Genomic DNA, 20,143 nt, shown 5'->3' on the forward strand with positions numbered 1-20,143 from the left:
AAACTAGACTGACACACAAAATAAAAGCAGCATTGCAAATAAATTAATAGATATGACCATGGAAAATATGTATTGCAAAATCATTGCTTTTGCGCTGTTTCATTTGCAAAAATCAAATGTATTTTCCTCAATACTTTAAATAAAATGTTTTAAATTTGTTTTTATTGTTTTTGTATATTTTAAACAAGGTAAATCTTTCTTATTTATTAAAATAAAAAGTCACATACATGGATTTTTCTGGGCTAAGCCCCGGATCTCCACTCACCCTAGAACCACCCCTGCTACTTCATGTTTCAATATAAAAAAACTCTACTGAACTTTGACAAAAAAATTTTTTTTTTAAATGTCTAAATATGAATCTATAAACAAAACGTGTGGAAATGAGACAATGAATTGTTGAATTGAACAATTGAATTGCTGCCATCTAGTGGTCATAGTGGGATTAACATGAGGTTGATTTTAATAGCATTTGTTTTCTAGCAGGTGAAATCTTGGCAGAAATACGTAAGCCCATTTCGGCGACTGAATAAAAAATTAAATTGTGTGATATAAATACGCAATTTAGCAGTTTTGAGTTTATATCACAATTCTGAGAAAAAAGGGGCAAAATTGTAAGAAAAAAAACTGGAATTACGAGATATGAACTCGCATTTGCGAGTAAAAAAAGTCAGAATTGCGAGTTTTTTTATCTCACAATTGTGACTTTTTATCTTTATATAAACTCCTAACTGCAAGTAGTTTAAAAAGTCACAATAATCTTTATTTAGTGGCGTAAACGTGCTTCCAGACAGAAATCTTCCACTTAGCATGGTGAGATGTAAATTATCCGCACATATGAAGAAATCAAGGCTCCTCAGAAGATGTGAGATGTTCTGGAGGCTTGTGAAGATCATTCCTCCGCTGAGGAACAGTGTAAGTAAAGCTTCTGGAAACAAACACTCCTCAAAAGATCCTGAGGATCAGATCTGAGACTCTAAAACATGATTGATGGAGAATCAAGTAAAGCTGAGCTGCTTCAGTCCAGGAAGAGTTCATCTGGAGATATTACTGACCTTATTCTGATCATAATCAGGAGAGATCTGACAGCAGAGAAATATTGTGAAGCAGCTCTGAACTATCAGACAACAAGACTTGTCTGATTGAGTGTGAAATAGGTTTAACAGTAAACTGATCATTTTGAGCTCAATTATGATACAGTAAGCACGATGAGGTAAATGCATTTTATAAATATATAATAAAGCCAAGTAGTCGTGTTATCTTGATATCACTATAGTACTTTATAGTAAGTGATAAACATGCCATTTATTTATTAGTCCAAACCTCAGTCTGCTGTAGTTCATCATGACTGTTTAATGAGCTGTTCTCAAGATTGATCAAGGAGTGCAATTCAAGACTACAGTATAGATGTAGAAAAACTGGGTCAAAAGATTGCAAATAAAAGCAGAATGATCAACACTGAAATTTCATCTTAAGACTCAAGTCATTAGAAAAACCAGAGGGGGAAAAGATCTTTATGCAAAAACTTCTGTTTATTTCACTGAGAGACAATGTCATTAAGTGAGAAATTAATTAAACGTCTCTTACTGAAATGAACACATTTCACTCCATTAAACTGTAAAATTTAAATACAACATTGTTTACAACGTCAACATTTAAGACAGTAACAGTTTCAGTTGGTGCCGGTGGAGCCGAAGCCTCCCGCTCCTCTCTCCGTCTCATCCAGCGTCTGAAACCAGAGAACATGATGAAATACAGCAGAAGACACTAACGAGTGAAGTGTGTTAACGACAGCAGTGTTTACCTGTAACTCCTGCAGCTCTGGGTAACAGATTCTCTCACAGATCAGCTGAGCGATGCGCTCGCCCTTCTTCACTGCAGACAGAGCAGAGCGGTCAGTGCATGCAACATCTAACCTCACGAACGTAATCTTAATTAGCAGAAGCATGAATTCAGACCTTCAAACGGCTCTTTGTTGAAGTTGAAGAGCACGACTCCCAGATTCCCGCGGTAGTCCTCATCGACCACGCCAGCTGTAGAGACACCACACGTGTGATAATCACAGAAAAACATCACATTGTCATGTTATCTGTGAATGTGATTCAGGAGCGACGTACCGCCGACGTCGATGAAGTGCTTGACGGCGAGACCCGAGCGAGGAGCTGCAACACAATTAATTAGGAATTTCAGTTAATGAGGAAACACACACAGCTTCTGGACTGACTTCTGTAGCTCTCGCTCACCGACTCGGCCGTAGTATCCGTGAGGAACCGCGATCTGGATGTCTGTCTTGACCAGAGCTTTGTCCATCGGCCCGATGGTGTAGTCATATGCACTGAAACACACAAGAGTTTGTGTCAGATGCACTGAAGCAACAGTGAAAACAGGAAACAGGATGCACAGGAGAAATATGCATGTGCAGAACAGTATCGAATCACCGTGCAACAAATGCACAAAAGCAGCAATGAATCCTGGTATTTAAAGACTTTTCTGCAGCACAGGGAGCATAAAAACGCGGAAATAACACAGGGAAAAAAATGCATGAATTTAAAGCATGTGCAAAGCAGCAGTGCGCATGCGCAGAACAGCATCTAAGCAACATGCAACAAAAGCAGCAGTGAATCCCGTAATTTAAAGACTTTTCTGCAGAACAAAGAGCATAAGGACGCGGAATTAAAAGGGGAAATTAACTCAAGAGAGAAATATAAACAGAACACTGGATCTAATCACGGAAAAGCAAGAAAAGCAGTCGTGAATACAACGACTGTAAGCCTTTTCTGCAGGACAAAGAGTATAAAACGCTGAATTTAGAAGGAAACGAGTGCAAGAATCAAACAGCACGCATGCGCAGAACAATGTTATCTAAATCATAGTTTATCAAATGCAGTAGACACTGCCAATAACAGTGTTTGCTGCAGGTTAAAACATTAAAAACACAGAAATAAGAATTAAGAGAGGTAAAGCACTACAAACGGGAATTCTGCGTGAATCTAAAGGTGCAGGACACTGAGGAACGGTGTTTATCTGACCTGTACAGGTCGAATCCCGCGGCTCGGCTCGATCCTCGGCTCGGTGTCGTGGCGTTCTCGGTCAGCTTGGCGAATTTGAGCACCTTTAATTCTTCGTGTTCGTTCACCGCGTCGCTCTTGCTTCTCTTCTGCGGAGAAACCGCTTCTGTAACTTCAGAACAAGGCATTTTACTGACGAGCGCGTGGAGGATCACGAAAGAACCGCGGATGTGTGATGTGATGTGACTGACTGACTGGAAATAAAGCGCGCCAAATATTTTTAAGGGCCCCACGGCGGGAAACGCTCTGAATGGTGGAAGTTGCGTGACCGTCAGAAGGAGGAGGTTTTATTTAAATACAGACTTTATTAAAAAATAAATTAGTCATCATTATTAAACTAGATGATTCCTTGTGGCGAACACTAATCGGGAAAACCGACAGTATTCATTTTTTTTTATCAATATAGCACCTTGTAAGCAGACATATACTTGGAGAAGGTGAATGTACAACATCAAGTCAATGTAAGTTAGAAGTGAATCACATTGTATTGTTATTCATACGATGGCCTGCACGTTCTGAATGACCCAGTAACCGCTGTTGAAGTGAAGCGCGGCGGTCCGTTATTAGCGGTTATTTCGCATTTTGTCGTGTTGTTATGGAGCTGCTGACCTCCAGCGCCGCATCCGACACCAAATCCGTTTAAACCGCGAACAGCAGCAGCCACAGAAACGCGCCAAGCCAACATCTTCAACTGTAAGTCATTCCGCCATATTTGTTGCTGCTCGCATTCTGGGAGTTGTAGTTTTTTTTACGCGATGTAGTTCTCGGAAGTTGTTTGAACTCACCGTACATCGCGTATCCGTTCCGTTGATTTAGAACGAAGCGGAATCATGTGAACGTTAAACGGTGCATTCTGAGGGGAAAAACTCGTCAGAGTAAATACTAAGGTGAAATTAATTATTTATGATTATTAATCACGCTGATCTGAAGAACATCCGCCTGCAAACACGTTATTTCGCGAATATTCGTACAAAAGCTTCACAGTTTGGATTTTTGTTGTTCTTATTTTGAATCAACAGTTAAAAACGTCGCATTTCCTTCAAAATACTAGTACGTTACTGCTTTAAATAACAATAATTCGTTTAATCGGAAATATCACATTCAAACAGCGACAGAACGTGTCATTCTGCAATAACTTAACAAGAAATTTGTTTAAAACTTACATACACCAACACCTTTACTTTTGAGACACTAAAATGCATTTTTCAAAATTGGTTTATTTACTGTGAGAAAACATTTTTGTCATTGAAAATGAACATATCATGAAATAATTCCACACAGTCTTTACTAGTTCCATATAAATACGATCGGCAATCATAATGACCGTTAATTCACAAAAATATCACTATATTTGACAAAAAAAAAAAAGATATTTGAATTGATCACTGAATAATTTGACGCTAAAGTGCTTTTGTTTACACAGATGTCCAGTAGAGGGCAGTATAGAGCCACAGTGGATACTAGCACACTGTGTAGTGTACACTGAATAGTCTTCATTACAGTATGTTTAAATCATGCTATTTATACCTCATTATGTTGCATTTTAAATTCAATCAATGGCTTTTATTCAGAATGATTCATGTTATTCTAGGTAAAAAATTATGAATAGAAATTTTTTTTTTTTTTCAAAATTTCTTTGAAATCGATATCAACACTATAATATCTTTTCCGTCACTTTTGATCAATTTTATGCATCCTTGCTGAATAAAAGTATACATTTATTTTTAAAATCATATTTCCCCCCTACTTTTGAATGGTAGTGTATCACAGTTTTCAGAAATACATCGAGCAGCAAAAGCAGTTTTCTGCATTGATAAGAAAAGTTTCTGATCAAATAATACATATAGATCATGGGTTCATTCTTCATATACAATGTGCCTTATCATATGCTAATTTCAGTGAATGGCTTTTTATTTTGCATTTTAAATGTTACTTTGCCTGAAAATGTCTGATCAGATAAATCAGATATAGATAGATTCATTTTTCATGTGCAATATACATGAGTGGGATGCTGTGCGCGCGTGTGTGTGTGTGTGCTCTTCAGGAGTAGAAGGTCAGCACGCTCTGATGGTTTCCTCGTATCAGGACGGTCGGCGGGAGATTTTTGGTGAGTGCATCTATCCAGGCCATGTACAGATGATCAGAGACGGAGCCTTTACGGGCGATGGGCAAGCTCCTGTAACACACACACACACACAAGTGAGTCACGTGATCACGCACTGACACACACACACACACACATGATGCTGATGAGGATGTGACTTACACCACGACGAGTTTGGCTGCTCTGGAGCTCTCCTGAAGAAGCTCATTGAGTCGCACCTGGAGCATCGTCTGCGGACAGTAAAGCACAGACGCTCATCTAACACTTATTTGATTTTAGTCCTTTGGGATGTGCAATAATTAAGATTTTTATGTTTGAAATAAAGAGTCTTTTCTGCACATTAACACTGCATTAATTTGATAAAAAATACATGACAATTGTGATATATTATTATTACAATTTAAAATAACAGTTTTCTATTGAATAACTGTTAAACTCTATTTTATTTCATTAATTCAGCACTGGATTTTCAGCATCATTACTTCAGTCTTCAGTCTCACTCTTTTCCTTACCTAACCTAACCTTAAGTCATCAACCTGCTATCTTGACACACTTCCCACTTATTTTTTCAAGAAGCAGATCTCTTAGAAGCTGTGAACGCCTCACTTCTTTCTGGGACTTTTCCAAACTCCCTGAAAACTGCAGATGTTAAGCCCCTTCTGAAAAAGAGCAATCTTGATAACACTTTATTGAGCAACTATAGATCAATATCAAATCTTCCTTTTATAGACAAGATTATAAAAAAAGGTAGTGTTTAATCAGCTTTAACTCAAATGGATAGCTGGACAATTTTCAATCTGGTTTCTGACTGCGTCACAGCACAGAGACGGCACTCATTAAGATAATAAATGATATTCGCTTAAATTGTGATTTTGGCACAATATCGGTGCTGGTATTACTACTGTAGATCTCACTGCTGTGTTTGACACTGTTGATCATAACATACTACTACAGAGACTGGAAAACTGGGTCGGGCTTTCTGGGATGGTGCTCAAATGGTTCAGGTCATACTTAGAAGGGAGAGGCTATTATGTGAGTCTAGAAAAGCATTAAAGACATGTGGAGTCCCACAAGGCTCGATTCTAGCACCGCTTTTGTTTAGCCTGGATATGCTCCCACTTAGTCAAATAATGAGAAAGAACCAAATTGCCTATCACAGCTATGCTGATGATAATTAGATGTTTTGTTTCCAGTCAAGACTTGGAGAAACTTGTTCATGCCTTTATCACCAGCAGGGTGGACTATTGTAATGGTCTCCTCACTGGCCTTCCCATAAAGACCATTAGACAGCTGCAGCTCATCCAGAACGCTGCTGCCAGGATTCTGACTAGAACCAGAAAATCTGAGCATCACACCAGTCCTCAGGTCCGTACACTGGCTTCCAGTTACATTTAGGATTGATTTAATGACCTAGGACCGAAATGCATAGCAGATATGTTCACTGAATATAAACCTAACAGAGCACTCAGATCATTAGGATGGAGTCAGTTAGAAACACCAAGGGTTCACACAAAACAAGGGGAGTCCTCCTTTAGTTACTATGCCACCCGCAGCTGGAATCAGCTTCCAGAAGAGATCAGATGTGCTAAAACATTAGCCACTTTTAAATCCAGACTCAATGTGCTATATAAATAAACGTTTCTTGCCCAATGTTAGCCTGATTGAGACTTTGAGAAGTGCACATGCAGTAATGTGTGTGTGACTGAGTCTCAGGACTGCTGCAGTGTCCTCTGGGATCTACCTTCTCCTCGAAGGCGTCCAGCTCAGCATCTGTGATCTTCCAGGGATGATCTTTCCTCAGAGCTTCAGCCTGCGACGTCTCCTTTGAGCCCTCGTGCATCCGGAACGGCTCGATCATGTCCTTGAACAGTTTCCAGCTAACACACACACACACACACACACAAAGAGAGCGTGAGTGCATTCAGAGCACGTGGAGTGTGTCAGTGAATGAAATGAGGATTAATTGCGTGTGTTTTTCATTCGCACCTCTCTGCGCTGGGCTTGACGTTGATGTCTGCGATAACTTTGATGTCGGCACATTTGATCCTGAACTTCTTGAGAAGTTCCTGCATCCTGACACACAGTTATGGAGAAAAACACACACATTACTGTTACTTCGAAATGCAATCGGTTACAGATTCCATGTCACTCTATCTAAAATATAAGCAGTAGTTATCTACCAAAGCCTTGAAAAAAAGTTAATCTTAAAAAAACTAAGCATAGATGAAAATAAGCTTTTGAATAAGCATGTGTCCTGAAATATTAGTGTCTTGTGTTTGAGAGGAGTCACTGCAATTTGGGAAAGTAATGAATTAAATCGGACGTACTCCTCTTTGTCCTGTTCGATGCGTTCCGGTCGCCCGGGGATGAAGATCCTGAGTTTACAGTCCTTCCATTTCTTCCGTGTGGTCAGAATATGAGGCAGGAGAAGCGTGAGACCTGCAGAACAACAGGAAGAAACCTCAACATCACACTTCAGAGCTGACAGAAGAAGGGAAGAACACACGGCCGAGACGTCACCTCCGTCATCAAACAGCCACCAGACGTCGATCGTCCCTTTGCCCTGTTTCTTCTTGAACTGTCCGCTGGCCTCCACCAGACGCTGGTTCATCTTCGCCAGATCTGACGTCTGAGGAACGTCCAGAGACACTGAGGAAGGAAAACTAGATCTCTCAGCTCTTCTGGAATCCAGACGGTGTTGATGTGTTTTTTGCAAAAATTGGATTGCAAAAGATACAAAAAAATAAATCAAGCAGCATTGCACTCCAATTATGTTTCTCGGAACTAAATTCACTTTCTAAATTAACGTTTCAATCATTTTGACGTCATTTAGAATAATATTTTTATTGTATCATTAGAAAAAAATTTTTTTTATTGATGAAGTGTTTTTTAAATTAAAGTTCACTAAAACCACACAAGAAAATGTTGACACACTTCCCACTTATTCAAAACCATTCTAACACTATTTTTGTTTCTTGAAATAAAATAAAAATGTATTGTAACATTTTATTCTAAATTTTAAAAAAAATAATAATTTCATTAAGTTTAAATTGACAAAATTTTTATATACATAAAGATAAATATATATATAGACATAAAAATGCAATCTAAAATGAAAACAAAAACTATAATAGCATCTCTTAGTGTTTGCTATGTTTATTTAAAATAAATGGCACTTGTTTTGACATTTGTTTGTCTAATTTACATACGTGTATCTTAGATTGTGGCTTAAGCGTCCAAATATGTTTGTAGCCACACTATATGTGCTTTATTAGACCGCAGTGATTAGCACAGAAGACCAACAAAGTAGTGTTTAATGAGTCGTTTGGAACACGAGCGCCTGCTAAACGACATGTGACCTAATGACTCAATCTGCTTCAGAAGAGGCGGTGAAGATTAAGATAATTATACATCCAGAAAGACCTGAGTCTGCAGTGTTGGAGTCCATTAAGACGCTCTGTCCTATTAAAAACCTTCACGTCCGAGAAGAAGAGCGGGCGAGACAGTGAGTTTGGAGTTCAGGCCGCTGTGCTCCGTCAGACCAGACTATTAGATTATAACACAGACGGTTTTACAGAGGCACATTTAATCAGCTTTTATTAGAGCGCTGGAGCTCCTGCCTGATGGATGCACTTGCAGAACGATCTCAAGAAGGATTCATTTGATGCATTGTGTTCAGAGCCAAGAGCTATGATAAGTCTTTCAGAGAGAGAGAGGCCGTACCTTTGCTGGTCAGCTCTTTTTTGGAGTTTTTCTTGGACTTATTGAAGAACCAGTTTCCTCCTTGTGGTTGAAAGTCATTCTCCTCCATCTCCAGCGCCTGCTGCGCCATGATCATGCGCTCCATTTCCTCTGACAATCAAAAAGCATTACATATTCATCATTTAGCAGTGCATCAGTGTCTCTGCAGTGAATGGGTGCCATCAGAATGAGAGTCCAAACAGCTGATAATCCATAATAACACTTCCTCCAGTAAAGAAGTGCATCTGCTGTTGTCTCTCACAGATTAGTTTAGATCTGTTTAAACGCTGCTTGATCTGTGCAGATTTCTCTCCTGATTCAGACCAGAACACTTTTTCACTGGAGGAAGTGTTATTCTGGATTATAGACTCTATGTGTTTGAGTTAAAATCATCTTAATGCTGGATGTGTTTCAGGTTTTGTCTTCTCCAGATGTTCACTGATGGACTGGAGTGCTGTGGATTATTGGGATGTTTTTATCAGACTCTCATTCTGACGGCACCCATTCACTGCAGAGACACTGATGCAATGCTACATTTCTACAAACCTGATGATGAAACACACTCATCCTGATCTTAGATTAAAGCTTTCCCTTTAAATCATTTGATATTTGGATCACGTCTTTATCTCATCAGTGTTTATTTGAGCATTAAGCTAAATGACACATCTTGTTATTTTGAGAGTTTGTTTCTGTTGTACCTTCAGCTTTGAGGATGTGAGAGATGTCCATCCCCTGACTGATTCTCAGTATCACGGTCCCGTGCTCGAAATCAAACGCATCACTGCGGGAAGAACAGAACTGTGTGTGTGTGTGTTTGTGTGTTGTGTGTGTGTGTGTGTGTGTATACATGTGTGTTGCGTGTGTGTCTGTGTCTGTGTTGCGTGTGTGAGACAGAGACACAGACAGTTTGAGGACTCACTGCAGAATTCCCACGTAGCTTTGTACTTCCTGTGGTTTGGCGATTCTCCAGTCACGCTTGAATCCTAACATCACTGTGTTTGGCTTCATCCTGCCAAGTCCTGACGCCTACACACACACACACACACACACACACAAACACATGCTACTTTAGCACTGTAAGATTTTGATATTATTTTCATGACTATTAAACATTCTTCTTGAAAATCTCATTCTCATTACTGTAATACAGTGACTGTAGAACTGTCCATCTAACATCTGTCTGTCTGTGTCTGTCTGTGTCTGTATCTGTCTGTCTGTGTTTCTGTCTGTGTTTCTGTCTGTCTGTCTGTGTCTGTGTCTGTCTGTCTCTCTGTCTGTCTGTGTCTGTCTGTCTGTCTGTGTCTGTTTGTCTGTGTCTCTGTCTGTCTGTGTCTGTCTGTCTTTGTCTGTCTGTGTCTGTCTGTGTCTGTCTGTCTGTCTGTGTCTCTCTGTCTGTGTGTCTGTCTGTCTGTCTGTCTGTCTCTGTGTCTGTCTCTGTCTGTCTGTCTGTCTCTCTCTCTGTCTGTGTCTGTGTCTGTCTGTCTGTCTGTCTGTCTGTCTGTCTGTCTGTGTGTGTGTGTGTCTCTGTCTGTGTCTGTCTGTCTGTGTCTGTCTGTGTCTGCCTGTCTGTGTCTGTCTGTCTGTCTGTCTGTGTCTGTATGTCTGTCTGTCTGTCTGTCTGTCTGTGTCTGCCTGTGTGTGTCTGTCTGTCTGTGTCTGTCTGTCTGTCTGTCTGTCTGTGTGTCTGTCTGTGTGTCTGTCTGTCTGTTTGTCTCTGTGTCTGTGTCTGTCTCTGTCTGTCTTTCTGTCTGTGTCTGTTTGTCTGTGTGTCTGTCTGTCTGTGTTTGCCTGTGTGTGTCTGTCTGTCTCTGTGTCTGTCTTTGTCTGTCTGTCTGTCTCTGTCTGTCTTTCTGTCTGTGTCTGTTTGTCTGTGTGTCTGTCTGTCTGTGTCTGTATGTCTGTCTGTCTCTGTGTGTCTGTCTGTCTGTGTCTGTGTTCAGAGAGACCTGCATCAGTGCTTCTGCTCCTCTCTGCAGGTTCTCGCTGGTGACAGGTGTGTAAAAGGCTTTGCGCTTCTGTTTGTTCAGCCACTTCTGGATCTGCTGAACAGCAGCGCTCATGTCCTGCAGATTCTTATCACGCGCACCCTAAAACACACACATGCCGTCTGACAAATCTGACCTTCATCTGTGTAATAAAACATGATTTAATCACACAATTAATATCGTAATAATCCGCCTCCCGAGACTTGCAGGAAGCCCTGGTGTGTGGAGATTAGTTTGTGTTTGTTTGATGAGAACGAGAACATCTGCTCACCTGAAACACCTCACAGGTCAGACACAGCCCATAATTCTTAGTGAATGAATGTGCCAAGTCCAGCAGAGCCGGTCTGGTTCTGGGAGATCCTGTCATCACGAGACACTTGGGTCTGCAGCAGAACAGAAAGAGCGAAACCCTAGGAATCTAATCTGCATTAAACACCAGTGTATCTGCTTTGACCTGAGCGCACCTGAAGTTCTTGATGTGTTCGTCCACAGCCGACAAAATCAGAGCGTCGTTCACTGCGTTTATGAACGTCACGGCTTGAGTGGACGAGCCCCAGTTCACATCTGAGAGAAGCAGGAGGGGTCAATTACTGCACTTATATATCACTCATGCTTGTGTTCATGTTTTTACATCATCTGTGTCCCTGAAGCAGTCATCAGCATCACAGGTGTATTTGTAGAAATACACAACAATACACTGTATGTGTCACAATTATACATTTCTCTTTTATAACAAAAATCATTAGGATATTAAGTAAAGATCATGTAGAAGATATTTAGTAAATCTCCTACCGTAAATATATCAAAACTTAAATTTTGATTAGTAATATGCATTGCTAAGAACTTCATCTGAACAACTTTAAAGATGATTTTCTCAATATTTAGATTTTTGTGCTCCCTCAGATTCCAGATTTTCTAATAGTTGTGTCTCAGACAAATATTGTCCTCCGAACAAACCACACATCACTGAGAGATCATTTATTTCGGATTTAAGATGATGCATAAATCTCAATTCCACAAAATTGACCCTCATGACTGGTTTTGTGCTCCGGGGTCACAGATGGCTCTCTGCTTTATGTTTTTCAGGAGCAATGGTATCTGTGCTCTTACCTGGCTTCTTCACAGTTACGTAAATATAGAGGAAGAACTCGATGCCGTAGGTGAGTAAAGCAGCCCACCAGTTAATCACAAACATCACAGCGCAGCAGAGCACGGCTCCGAACAGAGACAGCCACATGTTATAGTATTTATACGCCGGTCTCCAACCTGCACACACACCAGTGCTTTAACACACTGTTTACAGAGGCTTTAGACTTTAATTATAGGATGTGTTTGAATCAAGACAGCTAACTGGGCTCTGGAACAGATTGTGTGTGTGTGTGTGTGTGTCTAGACAGGACCTGGGGACTTGGCGTATGATGCGTGGAAGCAGGAGAAGTTGATGAGAGCGTATGAAGCCAGGAAGAAGTTGGAGATGATGGGAGCGATGGTGTTGAGCTCAGCTGAGACAGAGAAGCGATGTTACGTGATCACATCTGTTACATTTCAATCATTTGTTTACTGTTACATTTACCGATGAGGATGAACGCTACAGCGATGAAGAAGGTCAGGACGTATCCTCTGATTGGCTCGTTGTTTTTCCCGTGACCTTTGGCGAAGAACTTGAGCGCCTTGTAGATGTTGTCCTTGCATAGAGCCTGTGGACGGATTCACTCTTAAAATCTTAAAATGCAAGGAGAAGCTGGAGCTTCTTTACAATGTAGTCCAGTCTTTTATACTACTTTAAGATTGTCCTATAAAGCTGATCAATGGTGTGCGTGTGAACTCTGACCTGGAAGACTTTGGGCGCGCTCACTAGAGACGCGAGAGCTGAGGAGAGCGTGGCCGAAAACGTTCCTGCCGTGATCAGAGGTCCAAACCCAGACACTAGGGTCATCACCTGCACATAAACCAGTGCTGAGGAAGGTTATTTCAAAATTGTGTTTTCACATCAATATGGAAAAAGATTATCCTACTTAAATCAATGTGATAAACTAGTTAGGTCAAAAGTACTCCAATTATATTACCTGAAATATATAATGTAATGGATCATGTTACTAACCACTTTTTGTTTTTAACCCCAGCAGTGATAAAACACATTCACCATCATTTTCATGAGTTTCGGTCATGCACAGTATGTCAGGTCACCTGGAAGTTGTTCATGAGGCCGTAGTTGCATTTGGTGGTTTGGCAGATGGAGAAGTCGTAGCCCAGATCACAGGCCGAGGAGAAGTTGCAGCTCAAACCCGGTTGAATCGTGTCGTTCCGGTTCCCTGTCGCGTCTCGAACGACCGTCACAGCTGCAGAGAATCAGCACAGTCTTTCTGTCAGACATCCAGACTGAGACTAGAGGCATTTCAAGTGTGTGTTCAGGACTCACAAACAACCAGAGCGATGCCCAGGTACGTAATTCCAGTGATGAAGATGGCCAGCAGCGTTCCTTTGGGAAGAGCTGCCTGAGGGTCCTGGAAAACCAGAGGCATTCGAGTGAAAAGATGTTCATTTCAGATTAGAAATGTGCCAGACACTCGCTCTTACTCTCAGATCTCCAGAGATATTGGCTCCAGCCAGAATCCCGGTGGCTGCTGGGAAGAAGATGGCAAAGACAGAGAAGAACGTTTCTCCATCTCGGAACTCCGGGAGAAAGTTTTCCTTGGCGATGGATTCTGTTTTAGACGGAGATGAGATGAGAATCTGTTTGATTTTCAGAACTTACTACTCTGACTTCATCAGACATCGGTGCTGTTTCAATAGACTAAGTGTACTTCATTAGATTTAATTATTTACAAACAAAAATTAAGCATTGACCGTCTTTTTAGTATTTGTTTCTAAAATGCTTAATATATTTTCTTAGAAAAAAAAAAAGAGTTTTCAACTAAAACTGCAAAACTTAAAGCTGTATGCATTTTGGCCGTTCGGTTACAAAAGAATGGAGAACTGAAAATGCAAACGTTTGAAAATGGGTTTCACGTTAAGTGCATGCTATTGTACATCATTATAAATTGATTAACATCTTTTTTAACCAATGTCTCTCTGACAGTATTCGTTCTAGTGTTTTTTGTGTAGGATTTGTAACAGCAAACAACTGTGAGGAGCTGAATGCATCTTTGCACTTAAAAATACTAGTCCTGGGTAGTTGAATGAGGAACGGTCTATGTTTTTTAAGGAAATTGAACTTCTTTTAACTCGGACGCCACATTTTTAGGACGTGAAACCCTGTAAAAGATCCAAGACATAAGCCCAATACAGTAAAGCACATAGTAACACAGAAAAACAGTGGAAAATCAGTGCCGTGGAATACAAGAACGTGTTCTGCATGAGGCTTTTAACACACATTTAGGATTTCTTTCAGAATTTCTAAATTCAGCCCAATCGAAATATGAGGGTCATTCACGGTCCTGAAAAATAAAGGTGCTTCTCAATGCCACGGAACAACCCTCTTGTCTAAATGGTTCCAATAAGAACCTTTCTGTTTCACCAAAGCTTCTTTGTAGCGAAAGAAGGTTCTTAAGATTCTAAAAAGGTAAGAAAGAGATGCTTCTTTGACCGAATGTTTCTTTGTGAAACCAAAAATGGTTCCTCTATGGCATCACTGTATTATAAGAGTACTATACATATTTCAGTGTTTCTGATCTCAGGTTCCTCGGGTCTCACCTTGATAGTTAAAGAAGCCTTTGGAGCGCTTGTCCTGTGTGGAGGGAATCACTGTTCCCACAAATACATTGGCAATGGCCACCAGCAGGATCACCAAGAGAGCCACCTGAGCCTGAAGAGAGAGAGAGAAGCTTCTCAATCAGCGGTCACGCCGGGAAATCACTCCCAGCATGCTCCTGGTCTTACCTTGGCCTCCCACTCCATCCCTGCCACAGTGATGCCCATCAGCAGAACCACTGTTATACAGCCGATGATCCTGATGTCATTCACCGGATCCACTATAAGAGCGTCGTTTTCCTGGAGAGAGCGGATGGACGTATGTTTAGAAGCAGCTGGATTTCAAGGCTGCTTTGATCATCTTCTGGCTCTGTACCTTGAGAAGCTCCACCACAGTCTCTGCGAACCCCACGACATACATAGCCACGGCCACAGCATTGGCGAACGCAAAGATCAGACCGATGGAGCCGCCGAATTCAGGTCCCAAACTGCGGGAAATGAGGTAATACGCTCCTCCTAGAGAAACACAAACACTCTCCATGAGCTCAGATGAAGACTGGTTTAGTTGCTGTACTCATTTAAAGTGTGCTTTACCTCCTCGTACCACTCCGTTGGTGCATATAGCTGACATGGACAGACAGGTGACGCTGGTCACCACCACGCTCAACAACACAACCACTATCCCCAAACCTGAAACACACACATCACCCAGTCTGCATGAATCAGCTCATCCGGTGAGGGTGTTTGATACATAACAACTTACATCTACATTCAGACATTCAGCAGATGCTTTTATCCAAAGTGACTTAGAAAAGATGACAACAGAAGAAATCTAAACTAATAAAAGAGAAATGATAAGTCTCTGTTAGCCTAACACAATTATTTTTTTAAATATAAAATACAAATAAAACAAGTAGACAGAATATTAACAACTACAAAAAAAGAATAGGTAATACTAGTGTTAGTGAGGGTCTTTTTTAATAAAACAAGATTTTAATTTATTATTTTATAAATTAAATGTATATTTTAATTTATTTATTTTAATTTATATATATATATATATATATATATATATATATTATTTATTTTTATTTTTTTATATATAAAGCAAGTCTAAAGAATAGAGAATGCTGGTGTTAGAGGTTATAATAAATAAAAAGAAAACAAGTATGAGAGAAATAAAATAGTGCACGTTTTTTATAAGGAAAAAAAACTGATAAAATAGAGTTGGAATAGAGAGAGCTAGAGTTAGAGGATCAAAGGAACTTACATTTCAGTCTGTTTTCATAGTTTCACAGAAGAGTCTTATGGGTTTAGAACATGATGGTGGCTGAATTATTTTATTATACACTTTTCACACAGTGTGAACACACACACACACACACTCAGTCCGTGAGCGCCCAGCATGCTTTGGTTAGTGAGTTTCAGTTCATTGAGGAATAAGAGCACTCATCAAGTCACTCACGCCTCATAAAATACCAAACGCAGTGAGTTTCTGACTGCTCGAGGTGTCTGACTGGAACTTTCTAAGAAACTCATTCTTCTGACGCTCCATTAGTTACACACCATAAACACCAGCAGTGACCTTCACCAGCGCTGACCGGACACAGACTAGAACCTCCTCAGACCCGCTCATCTCACAACTTCCACTCATTGAGTCTCTTTTTTGCAAAAAGTCACTGCAAAATTTTTTTTTACGTCACTGCAAAAAAATTTAAAACATTAAATATCTATCTCCCTCTGTATTTCCGTCTTGGTTTCCCAGTACAAATATCTAAACATGCTTAAATCAAGACACGTTTACTGGAGATTCAGAATAAATGCATGAAGTCTTGTTTTCTGAGAAACTGAAGAAAATGAAGCAAGTTTATGTTTAAAACAAAAATAAGTTGAATATAGTGGGTTTTTTCTGAGGCCTTTGGCAGATATCTGTCCTGTGTTATCATAAGAAAACAAGACTTCAGTCTGAGGAAACTGAGGAAAAAGTTGTTTTTTTATTTTGAGAAATTGGTTTTAGAAATTTTTTTAAATTTACTTTTAATGTGACAATAAGTCTGCAAACAGAAGTAAATCTCCAAGATTTCTCAGAAAATTGTTCCTTAATGTTTTTGAAGTGAATGCAAGTAGTGCTTCCTATTGAAAATCTCATTAAATGTCATGCGTTCGGAGTGCTTTAGTGTCTCCAAGCTTCTATTCACCGTATTTTTTCAGCTTCTTACTCGTACTGTGTGTCAACAGTTCACTCATTTGTGTCTGTTTCTTCTTAGGACTTCCAGAAACACTGACATACTCCAATCTTCAGAGAGAAGTCTCCAGATAATATCTTAAGAACATAAATCTTCCTCTCTCTTAATAATAAAGGTTCTTTATTCTTGGCCTTACTAGTTCAACATCCATGGAACCTTATAAGTTTCATCATAGTGAAAAAAATATTTCTTCACACTAAAAGAAATGGTTCTTGGGGAATCAAAAATGCTCCTACTGCATCACTGCAAAAAAACAAAACCAAAAAACCTTTTGAATGCTTTATTTTGGTTTGTCTGCGCGGAGCTGGGATCAGACTGTGTGCGCGCACATATGGAGCTGAATGTGAATGAGCACCAGGGAAGGTTTATGAAGATCTCACCTATTCCGGCTTGTCCGAACACCCACGACAGGCGTATGAACAGCATGACCCCCCAGATATTCAGCATGCATCTCACCTGCAAACACAGCACATGCTCACACTGCAGCCGAGCGCTTGGTAAGCGTGTTAGAGAAGTGCTGATGTCAGAGAACTCACCAGAACTCCCTTGATCCATCCAAACTTCACCACACCTCCCGCGTCCTTCTCTTCCAGCGGGATGATGGACTCCACATCGCCCAGCGTCGAAGTGTCCGCTCCTTCTCCGTCCTCACCCAAACTGGGAATATCAAGACCTCCGTTCTGACCATAAACAGAAAAGTTCAAATTAAACCCTTTTGGGTAGACAACAAACTAACCACAATCTTATAAAATAGTTCAGATATAAATTTTTTATTGCTAATAGTCAATGGACAAGTTGCGCAGCATCTACCAAAATATGAGATTGATTAACTCTTTCATACGAGTAAACGCACATGTTTCGTGTAGTTTTGAAAATAGCTTAGACGGTGTGTGAGGAGACTTGGATGCTTTGGATGTCTAGAGAAGATCATTTAAAGATGACTTGGCAGTTTCGTTTTCCTCGTGCATTAGGGAACTTGAACGAATGGATTGGACCCAACGTTCTCCGACATCAGGACGGTGTGCATGCATGCTTTCTGAATCAGCGCAAACTTTTCAGCCCTCGTCTGCATTAATTACCCAGTTTACGGCCAGCGGATCAATGCATTAGCCGCTGAAGATCGTTACTCATAAACCGAGTGCTTCTCTCTTGGGCTTTCTCATTAGGTTGGCTATTGATCTTGGTGTGTGTCGGGTCACCACCGGGTCACTATAATGACACCCGCTTCAGCAATTAGCCTAAAATCATCTACCTGCGGTCTAAACACTGAGTCGTGAATCATGTGTTTGATTTATGATATTAAAATATGACGTATGTTGTGGCATTGTTGTGGACGTATAATGCACACTAATGTGTTAAAAGTGTAAAAAGACAGAATTTCAGGTGTGACTCACCTTCTGGAAAACATCGTGCAGCTCCTGTAGGGAAGGTCTGATGGCTCGGTGTCCGCTGATGCTCGCCGCGTTACGATAAAAGTCAACGTTTGGCACCCGGTCCAGAGTGTTGTGTCCAAAAGCACTGGCCACAGACGGCCTCACGGCTCGCCGTTCCCTGTTATTGAACCCGTTTCCACAAAAAGACGTCTCCTCGTACTGTGGAGGGTCATCTTTAGATTTCTCGAACCCGGGATTCTCCATCAGAAGGCTTCAGTGGGTTTTGGGAGTGAACTGAGTCAAAGAGTACAATATATTGAGCTCGTCTGAGCTTCCTGATCAGGTCTCTTTCTTTGGGCCACAAGTGGATCATCAGATGCTTGAGAATCAGACTTCTGTGAGTTTAACTGATGTGTTTATGTCACTTTATATAGCTGTTGAACAGGTGGAAGCTCATTGGTCCGTCTGTAGATGCTCCTGATGGGGGTTAATATGTTCTCGCTCCATCAAAGGTGACGCCAATGAAGTGCTTAAAAATTAACAGCATATAAAGACCCTGAGAAGTTATGATCAAAGATATTGGAGATGCTTTGAGTGTCGCTTGGTTTTATGAGTTTTGATTGTCAGGTTGAACGTTGATTGGATGTGGATGCTGTTACTTAGTGTCTAAAGACTGAGTGTTCACATTTTAATTTATTACGTTTAATCGCGAATCATACAAACACGTCCTGTGCCAATTTGTGTAGTATTTTCTGGGATTCAATTGGCACAGTAAAAAACAAAGAATCCGCAAACCAAGCAAGTCCAAAGTCCTTTTATAACATCGAATTATCATGAAAAATAACTGGATTCTTGTAAAGATTTGACCGTTTTCTCTTTACGACGCAGACGTGTGGCGTTTGGAGGTGTGATGGCTGGTCATGTGAAGTGTTTCTCTGTTGATGGGGTTAATGGAAAGCCAGCGATAATGGGAACTTGCTCTGGGCTCTTCTGACACATTACTCAAACACTTCCTTATTACTCTCAAGTTCTGTGATGACCTTGGAAGGTTTCGCTCCGGTGCTTTAATAGAAAAGGTCACCGAGACGAACAGTAGGTGATGTTGTTCTCCGTCTCTCCTCTGATTGGCTGGGGGTGATGTGGGCGTGGCCGATTGACCTCTGACCTTGAGCTGCACCGAATTCATGTGATGTGATTCTCAGACAGATTATGTGATGTAAATCAGGTTTGACTCCCTCACAGTTGTCATCTATTGAGTGTTTTGCTTTTTCTGCCCTTCACGAATCCCCGAGATATAATGTTATCAGCGAGGTTCGTGCTGAGGCGCAGCGCTCCATCTGTGTCTGTGCCAAAGGAATTGCTGTTATTAGCCAACATCATCCATCTATATGATTATAAGCCATTGCTATGGACCCAGACATGGCATAAAGCGGTCACTACAGATGATCTCATTCAGGCTGAGAGTGATGTTGTCTGAATCCAGTCTGGTTTATCCTGATAGTTCGACACGTCAGCGCTGCTGTTTTCTGAGATGTGCTTTTGCTTTCTGAGAAAGAGCCACAAACTAATGATTGATGTTTGCTTTACAGACTATATAAAAGAGCATTTACAACCATTTCGCTTGCATATTAAAATGCATTTCTGAGTGCGATAGGAAAAAGTGGTGAGGGCGTGAATGCAGATCTGAGTGAGAGATTGCAGTGGATTTAGCAGTGTTTGCAAAGGTGGGTTTTAGGCCCTTCTGAAACACTTTTGAGGAGGAACAACCAGAGCATCTCCTCATACATGTTTCAGCTAGTCCTTATTTGATATTCTTTCTCTAACCTTTACTTTAAATGTTAATCAGCAAAAATTGATTAATGCATCACTGCAAAACAATGAATGCATGCACTGATTAATCATTTACAGTAAGCCACATGAATTTCGATGTTGTAGGAAA

General features: G+C 40.6%; 2 protein-coding genes and 1 long non-coding RNA gene across 3 annotated transcripts; 1 reads left to right on the forward strand and 2 right to left on the reverse strand.

The window, feature by feature from the left end:
• Nucleotides 1-1,510: 1,510 nt before the first annotated feature.
• On the reverse strand, nt 1,511-3,838 carry dut (deoxyuridine triphosphatase). Its single transcript, XM_052582496.1, has 7 exons — nt 3,675-3,838; nt 3,027-3,177; nt 2,241-2,332; nt 2,115-2,159; nt 1,956-2,030; nt 1,802-1,872; nt 1,511-1,726 (listed from the first exon to the last, which is right to left on the reverse strand). Exons 1-7 carry the CDS (start codon nt 3,748-3,750, stop codon nt 1,670-1,672), a joined length of 567 nt encoding a protein of 188 aa, XP_052438456.1. The 5' UTR covers nt 3,751-3,838; the 3' UTR covers nt 1,511-1,669.
• Nucleotides 3,839-4,264: 426 nt separating this feature from the next.
• On the reverse strand, nt 4,265-18,617 carry LOC127977562 (solute carrier family 12 member 1). Its single transcript, XM_052582495.1, has 26 exons — nt 18,226-18,617; nt 17,368-17,511; nt 17,212-17,287; nt 15,180-15,275; nt 14,962-15,101; nt 14,775-14,885; nt 14,589-14,700; nt 13,473-13,600; nt 13,315-13,399; nt 13,083-13,234; nt 12,727-12,834; nt 12,469-12,592; nt 12,296-12,397; nt 12,006-12,161; nt 11,360-11,459; nt 11,167-11,278; nt 10,857-10,997; nt 9,830-9,936; nt 9,609-9,691; nt 8,893-9,021; nt 7,690-7,818; nt 7,497-7,608; nt 7,156-7,242; nt 6,911-7,046; nt 5,332-5,399; nt 4,265-5,241 (listed from the first exon to the last, which is right to left on the reverse strand). Exons 1-26 carry the CDS (start codon nt 18,466-18,468, stop codon nt 5,106-5,108), a joined length of 3,117 nt encoding a protein of 1,038 aa, XP_052438455.1. The 5' UTR covers nt 18,469-18,617; the 3' UTR covers nt 4,265-5,105.
• On the forward strand, nt 12,710-13,234 carry LOC127977565 (uncharacterized). Its single transcript, XR_008158256.1, has 2 exons — nt 12,710-12,860; nt 13,019-13,234. It is a non-coding gene; the product is annotated as an uncharacterized LOC127977565 (long non-coding RNA).
• Nucleotides 18,618-20,143: the final 1,526 nt, after the last annotated feature.

This window comes from Carassius gibelio, chromosome B18 (genome assembly GCF_023724105.1).
Source record: "Carassius gibelio isolate Cgi1373 ecotype wild population from Czech Republic chromosome B18, carGib1.2-hapl.c, whole genome shotgun sequence".
Classification (NCBI taxonomy): domain Eukaryota; kingdom Metazoa; phylum Chordata; class Actinopteri; order Cypriniformes; family Cyprinidae; genus Carassius; species Carassius gibelio.